Raw genomic sequence first — 7,697 nt, 5'->3', positions numbered from 1 at the left:
GGCCATGGTGGTGGTGAGCTTCCTGTGATGGGTGTTCAGGCAGGAGCGGAGGAGTGGAGGAGCGGGAGGCAGGGGCTGTGGTGGGATGCACCCGCCATTTCTGAGAGCCGGAGCCTCGGAGGGCTCATCGCTTAGCGACTTGCTTAGTGGCTGGTGAGCGTGGGCTCAGCTGCGGGCCTGGGGTTTGGCTTCCCGCTGCCCTGAGTGGGCCTGGGCTCTGAGTGCTCCCGTGCCAGGCTCCCCGGCTGTGCGGCCCTCCTCCAGGCACTGCCAGCGGTGGGCGTCGCTGGGGAGACAGTGGCTGTGCTCAGCCAGGTCCTCCGGACACCGCAGGGAAGGAGGGGGAGCGTGATGCGCGCCCGCCCGCCCGACCCCGCGTTGCTGAGGGCCCGGCTCTGCCCGCAGGCCCATGGCGCTGCCCTGGGGGGCCCTGCTGCTGGCGGGCGCCTGCGTGTCGGCGGTGTGGACCTGGCCGGAGGAGGACGGCGAGGACGTGGACGAGGACGCCATGCCGCAGCCCCTGCACATCGTGCAGGAGGGCCACCTGATGGTGCTGACAGCTGCAGGCCTGGCCCAGATGCTCAACCAGACCCGCTTCCTCCTGGTGCTTTTCTGTGAGTGCCATCCCGGGCGGGGCGATGGGGGAGACCTGCTCCTTGTCCTGGAGGACAGAGGAGTTTATGTATTGCTACACACGAGAACGCATGTTACTAACGTTAGAAAACCATGTGTATGTAACCTCATCCCCACCCAGAGGAGAGTGCAATGCATCTGCATTTAGGCAGCCTTCCTCTGGGCCGGGGCTCCATGAGGGAGGCGGAGAGGAGGGAGGGCCTTCCTGAGGGGGGACCACTCAGCTGGGGCCTGGGGCAGGCAGGCAGCAGCCCAGGCCAGATCCAGACGAACAGCTTTCTGGCGGCAGAACCAGCAAAGGCGGAGGCCAAGGAGCCATCTGCCGCTGTGGCTGAGGAGAAGCCCTGGGGCGCTGCTTACAGGGAGCAGTAGAGCCCAGGCCGTGGCGATGGAGCCCAGGCAGTGGCAAGGGCGAGGGCGAGGGCGAGGGCGAGGGCGAGGGCGAGGGCGAGGGCGAGGGCGAGGGTGAGGGCTTTGCTGGCCTGCCCTGAGGGCTGGATTGTTGATGCCCACGGAAGGCCCACCCCTGGGAGCACCTGGACACTGTGAACTGCCCTCAGAGTGGCAGATGGGTCACCCTCAGAACACTGTCTCCTGCATGAGTGGGAGCCTGGTCTGACATGGGCTTCCCACCTTCAGCAACAGGGGCACTGCTGGGGCCACTCCCAGCCGTGCACGGTGGGCAGTGCCTGTGTCTCCGCTAGAGGCACACATGCCAGCTTGAGAGCAGAGATGCCCCAGACATGTCCACCGTGTGAGGAGGCACTCCCCTTCCTCAGGGGCTAACTCCAGCCCTCCCCCGCTAGCTCTGGGGCTCACAGGGGGCGGACTCTCTGCTAAAGGCAGCAAACACTGGCTCTCGGCCATTACCACGGCCACGTCTGCGTTCTGCGGCAGAGCACAGCCTGTTCACAGGCTCGCCCCACCCCCAGCGCCAGCCACAGGCAGGCTGCAGCCTGGGGCTGGTGACAATGCTGCCACCGCCTTCCCTCGCCCAGGAACAGTGGTCTGCTAGGATCCAGACATCTCCATGGGACCCGTCCAGAGGGGACCTGTCAGAGCTAGGCCGAAGGTTGGCCAGCCAGGTCACCACAGTGGTTCCGGTGGCTGGCACTCTGGTGCCAGCGCTTTGCTTCCGTGTAGGACCCTCCTCAGGGGCAGGACCCACTAACTTCTCCTTGTACAGACAAAGAAACCAAGGCACAGCCATATTCTAAAAACATCTTACTGGGCCTCAAGTACCACAAGCCACGTGACTGTTTCATGGGGGAACCTAAAGTGTTTGAGTTCAGCGAGCGCCCGACATGTGCCAGGCTGGACAAGGTGGCACTCAGGACCCGAGGAGGCTGTGCCATCCTGGCGTCGCCAAGCCTGGCCACACTAGCACGTCCAGCTGGCCAGGGCACGGCCACAGCTCTGGGAGGGATGTGTGTGTTCATCTTACCTTGACATCCTCACCATTGGCCTCCTCCTGGTGGCAGGGCCAGCGACCCAAGAGTCCCCAGCTTCTCTCCCACTCCCACCCAGATCTGGTCTTGGCTCAGCACAGCAGCCCCCCATGGCACCTCAGGCTCCAGCCACTCCCTGGCTCCAGCCCCCACCACCTCCCCGGGCTGTCAATGCTGTCAGGCCCCCCTGGCCACTACTTCCCTCTGATTTAATCTCCGTAGAGCATTCAGAGAACCCAGGACAAAGTAAGTCAGGTCACATCTCACTGGCCTCTCACCCTCCATATCTTCCACCACCCTCAGGGAAAGACCAGTCTGTGCAGTGGCCTGCAAGGCCCTACCTCAGGGCTTTGTGCCTCCTGTTCCTCTGCCTGCACACTCCCTTCACATGTCACATGGCCTGCTCTCATTGCCTTCAGTTTTAGGAAATGTCCCTGCTCGGCCTCCCTGCTCAAACCCAGTCCCCCGACCCTCCGTGTCCTTAGCACTGGTGGGCTTTCTCCCAGGCACTGACATCTGACCAGAATTGGCCCACTTCTTTCTTTTGCTTGTGATCTGTCTTCTCCAATGAGAGCGGGGTTTCTACCTGTTCACTGTCAATCCCAGGAACTACAGCAGTGCCCAGCTCAGGCAGATCCTAACATAGGATCTTGTGTTTGCCAGCTGGCTGGGTGGCCAGCTGACTGGTTGGATGTGTGGGTGGGTGGATGGCTGGCTGGATGGCTGGGCAATGGCTGGGTGAATTTCTAGGTGGGTGGATGCCTGGGTGGATTCCTGGGTGGGTGGATGTCTGGGTTGGTGGCTGGGTGGCTAGATGGATGGCTGGGTTGCTGGGTGGATGGGTGGGTGAAAGGTTTGTGGCAGAACGGGATGGGTGAGTGGATGGGTTGATGGCTTGGTGGCAGGGTGGATGGGTGGGTGGGGGTAGATGGGTGGATGGCTGGGTGGGTTGGTGGATGGATGGGTGGATGGCTTGGTGGCTGGATGGATTGGTGGGTGCCTGGCTGGCTGGGTGGATGGCTGAATGAAGCCCCATCATTGTTATAGGCAGGTCTTTGCCTTTGGCTGTCAGCTCCTGGCTATCACAACGTTCCTTCCCTTTGATGTGGGAGCCTGAGCTGGTGTGGAGCTGTGAAAGCCACGCCCCCGATGCTTCTCTTGCATGGAGCTGCTCCCTTAGAAGCCCAGGTTTGCAGGCTGTCAGCCACAGGCCGGCCCAGGCCCACCGCTCTGGGAGGCAGCGGGAGAGGCCGGCGGGCAGGGCTGCAGCCTGGCTGGTGCTGAGGGAGGGCACTGAAAGCAGTGATGGCCAAGGCAGGGGGACATGCATCCTCTGTGGGGGAAAGCCCGACTTACTCGCTGACAGGGTGTTTGGTGAAAAGGACCACTCACTTCCTGGCCAGCGGAGGGCTGGCAGGGCCGGTGCCTGCTGCCCGGGCTGGCTTTCTGTCTTGCTTCACAAAGACTTCTCTATAGAACTTGAAACCTGTCTGTGGCAGTGGGATGGTTTCTGTTCTCCAAGTGCCCCAGATGGACAAGGGTGCTGGAAAAAGATGAAGGTTCGGGCTTAAAAAGAAGCCAACGGCCCACTTCCCTGGCTCCACCCCCTGCCCAGACAATAGACCGTGAGGGCCCAGGTGTGAGGGCCCAGGTGTGAGGGTCCAGGTGTGAGGGCCCAGGTGTGCGGGCCCAGCAGTGTGAGGGCCCAGGTGTGAGGACTCAGGTGTGAAGGCCCAGGTGTGAGGGTCCAGGTGTGAGGGCCCAGGTGTGAGGGTCAGGTTTTAGGGTCCAGGTGTGAGGGCCCAGGTGTGAGGGCCCAAGTGTGAAGGTCAGGTTTGAGGGTCCAGGTGTGAGGGCCCAGGTGTGAGGGCCCAGGTGCGAGGGTCAGGTTTGAGGGTCCAGGTGTGAGGGCCCAGGTGTGAGGGACCAGCAGAGTGAGGGCCCAGGTGTGAGGGCCAGGACATTTCCCACCCTAAGCCCAGCCAGGAATTTTTTAATTTAAAATTTTAATACAGTGCTAGAAGACTGGTGTATGAAATTCATGCATGGTTGGGCCCCCTCAGCCCGGCTTGCACCTTCTCCAATCTGGGATCCCTCAAGGGATGGCCAACTGCCAGTTTGGCCTGATCCCACAGTTGGACATTCCTCTCACAATCCAGAACTGCTGGCTCCTTAACTGTTCACCTGCCTGCTGGCCTGATCCCCCTAACTGCTCTCCCCTGCCAGCCTGATTGCCCCAACCACCTCTGCCTCAGCCCCACCACCATGGTTTTGTCCAGAAGGTTGGCCGAAAGACATCCACTCTAATTAGCAAATTACCATTTTATTAGTATAGATAATTGGCATACAATGTTATATTAGCTTTAGGTATACAACATAGAGATTCACTTCTATTCCTGACAATGTGATTATTAGGCTGTCACTGTACAAATTAAAAAAAATATATATTTTTATTGATTTCAAATTGGAGGGAAGAGGGACAGAGAGATAGAAATATCAATGATGAGAGAGAATCATTGATCAGCTACCTCCTGCATGGCCCCTGCTGGGAATCAAGCCCACAACCAGGCATGTGCCCTTGACCAGAATTGAACTCAGGACCCTTCAGTCTGCAGGCCGATGCTCTATCCACCAAGCCAAACCAGCTAGCGCTCACTCTAGGGCACATGTGTCAAACATAAGGCCCGCGGGCCAAATCCGTCCCGCCAGGCCTTGCAATGTGGCCCGCACCGCGCTGTCATCACTGCACTCCGCTGCGTTTCCATCACAATGGCAGTTTATGACTGTTCAGTAAACCATTCGGCCCGCGATTTAGGCTGGATTTTAGATTTTGGCCCCTTCTTTGATTGAGTTCGACACCCCCTACTCTAGGGGGTGGCTTTAGAGGGTGGGGAGCATCACAACCTCTCCCTACAACCCCCCTTTCCTCCCTCCATCCCACACACTGGCCTCTTTACTGGAAAGTCCCCTGCATATTTTATGCAGTGGGAGGGCAGTGGGCAATTTGGCCTGTCAGCTCCTGGACTTGCCACAGGAGGGTGCTCCTGCTCTCCTGTCTCCCTGCTGCTCTTCTAGTGTCTGACCATAAAAATCTTACAATAATAATAGCAGCTATTACATGTCCTATCTAATAAAAGAGTAATATGCAAATTAACAATCACTCCGCTACACCCACAAGCCATGCCCAAAACCAATCAGGAGTGAGTATGCAAATTAACCCCAACCAAGATGGCTTTGGCCACAGAGTGAGCAGGAGAGAGGCTTGGGTTTCCCCAGCGATAAAGGAAGCCAAGCTTTCCACACACCCTGGCAGGCCCAGGCCTTCGCTCCAAGCTACAAAGTTTCAATTGTAGAAGATAAATAAACCCCAGATACCAGGACCTCTGCTTGGGTTTCCGGGGTATGTGGCTCGCCTGCAAACACCACAGGCCCCTTGCCCAGGCCACCCCACATCCCAAGGGAACCCTCAACCTGATCCAGGACACCCTTCAAGGCAAACCAGCTGGCCCCCACCCATGCACCAGGCCTCTATCCTATATAATAAAAAGAGTAATATGCAGATTGACCATCACTCCAACACACAAGATGGCTGCCCCCATGTCAAAGATCCTGCCCCATGTGGACACAAGATGGCCACCACAAGATGGCCAGCAGGGTAGGGCAATTAGGAGGGATCAGGTCTGCAGGGGAAGGCAGTTGTAGGTGACCAGACTTACAGGGGAGAGCAGTTAGGGGCAAACAGGCTGTCAGGGGAGCAGTTAGGCATCAATCAGGCTGGCAGGTGAATGGTTAGGGAGTAATCAGGCTGGTAGGCACAAGAGATTAGGGGCAATCAGGAAGGCAGGCAGGCAAGGAATTGGGAGCCAACAGTTCTGGATTGTGAGATGGATATCCTACTGCTGGTTTAGCATCGGGATCGGGCCTAAACAGGCAGTCAGACATCCCTCAAGGGGTCCCAGATTGGAGAGAGTGCAGGCTGGGCTGAGGGCCACCCCTTCCCCCGTGCACAAATTTTGTGCACCAGGCCTCTAGTGTACAATATAATATGTAATATGTTAAAATTTATTTTATGTATGATGTATGTATATATACACACATACAGTGCATGTTGTATTTATATGTAACTGTATATTATTACTATATTAACGCACAGTAACAGCATGTGCTGAGGGTTTGGCAGGCTGGTGGGGGTTAGAGAGCCTCCGTGTGGGTGCTGATCCTGGCTCCATGCTGCCACGTGGCCCTGGGCAAATGGGTCATTTTGTTGCCATCAGTTTCCTCCTCTGCACATTGAGATAAGAAGATGTACCCATAGGGCCCTGGGAGGATTAGTGGCGTAACCCATGTAAAGCTCTTAGGCACTTCTAACTGACTGTTCAGTGAACCCGTTGGTGTGACAAACCCACGAGGCAGCCACTGTTTCCCACTTTCCTGTGAGGAAGATGAGTTCGCAGAGTAAATCACCCAAAGCTGCATCGTTTCCAGGGAGACCGAAAGCCCCTCCCCCAACACCTGATCCGTGTCTTCCAAACTGGCCCTGGCAGGGCCCACGTGGGCCATCTCTGAAGCTGACCTGGCACCAGCAGAGGGTGAGACAGGCAGGGCACACCAGATGACTCTCCCCGGGGAGGCAGCCCAGCGCTCAGCGGGCCCCCCTCGCCCGCTCTTTCAGACGACCCGTCCTCCAAGCGGTCCAGGAACCTCGCCGCGGAGCTGGGCAGAGCTGTGGAGATCATGGGCAAGGGCAAGAACGGGCTCGGCTTTGGCAAAGTGGATGTCACAGTGGAGAAGGAGCTGCGCCGGGAGTTTGGTGTTCAGAAGCCCCCGGAGTTGAAGCTGTTTTTTGAAGGCAACAGGCTGGCGCCCATCAGCTGCAAAGGTAACGGTGCTCCAGTCGTCGAGGCAGCGGCAGCGGTGGACACACACACACCAGCATCCCGGGGGCTTAACAGAGTCACAGACTAGTTACTGCTCCCGAGAAACCCAGTTAGCAGCTAGAGTGGAGAGGGGGCTCGCTCCTCACCGCCGTTCACAGACCAGCCCCCTCCCAGCGGTGGCTCCTCTGTCTCCTCCGTGTCCCCCAGTAATGGGCAGGCCGCAGGGGGGCTGCTGGAGGTGGTCATGGCCCTGGTCTGCCGGTGGCAAATCACTTCTCTTCTCCTTCCGCTGACCAAATTCTGCTCCAGGACTCCACCAGCTGACACGCAGAGCATGTGTGTGGAGGAAAAGACAGGTTCAGTGAGCTTGTAGCTACATTCTCTACAGTTTGCATGCCAGCTGGCAGGTTCTAGAAAAGCACATGAGCTGGGATAGTGAGGTGCATGATTTATAAATCACCAGAGGTCACAGAGTGAATTCTTAACTCCACCGGACCCCGCCCCCAATCTTCTCTCTGGAACCATTTTAGTTTAAACCTGGTCCCAGGCCAAGGAAGCACTGGCTGCCAGAGGGAGCTGAGAGGTGATGGAACCAGACAGGCTGGGGACAGGCTGGCTCTGACTCTTCTGTCATCACCCATGTCAGCCACTGACCGAGTCAGTGGCTGGCTCCCCCTCTGGATGTGGAAATGCTCGGGGAATTGTGTGCTCAGTGTGGCTCATGCGGGTCACAGCTCTA

At 57.9% G+C, this 7,697-nt stretch overlaps 1 protein-coding gene across 1 annotated transcript in view; it reads left to right on the top strand.

Annotated features, from left to right (window-relative positions):
• Positions 1 to 409: 409 nt before the first annotated feature.
• PDILT (protein disulfide isomerase like, testis expressed) overlaps positions 410 to 7,697 on the top strand; it is a 28,946-nt gene continuing 21,658 nt past the window's right edge. Inside the window, exons 1-2 of the mRNA XM_036460230.1 lie at positions 410 to 614; positions 6,754 to 6,960. Of these exons, the coding sequence (XP_036316123.1) occupies positions 410 to 614; positions 6,754 to 6,960 (412 nt within the window). The remainder of the gene's footprint in view (positions 615 to 6,753; positions 6,961 to 7,697) is intronic.

This window comes from Pipistrellus kuhlii, unplaced genomic scaffold, assembly GCF_014108245.1.
Source record: "Pipistrellus kuhlii isolate mPipKuh1 unplaced genomic scaffold, mPipKuh1.p scaffold_m20_p_31, whole genome shotgun sequence".
NCBI lineage: Eukaryota > Metazoa > Chordata > Mammalia > Chiroptera > Vespertilionidae > Pipistrellus > Pipistrellus kuhlii.
This window is presented reverse-complemented; position numbering and strand designations above follow the sequence as displayed.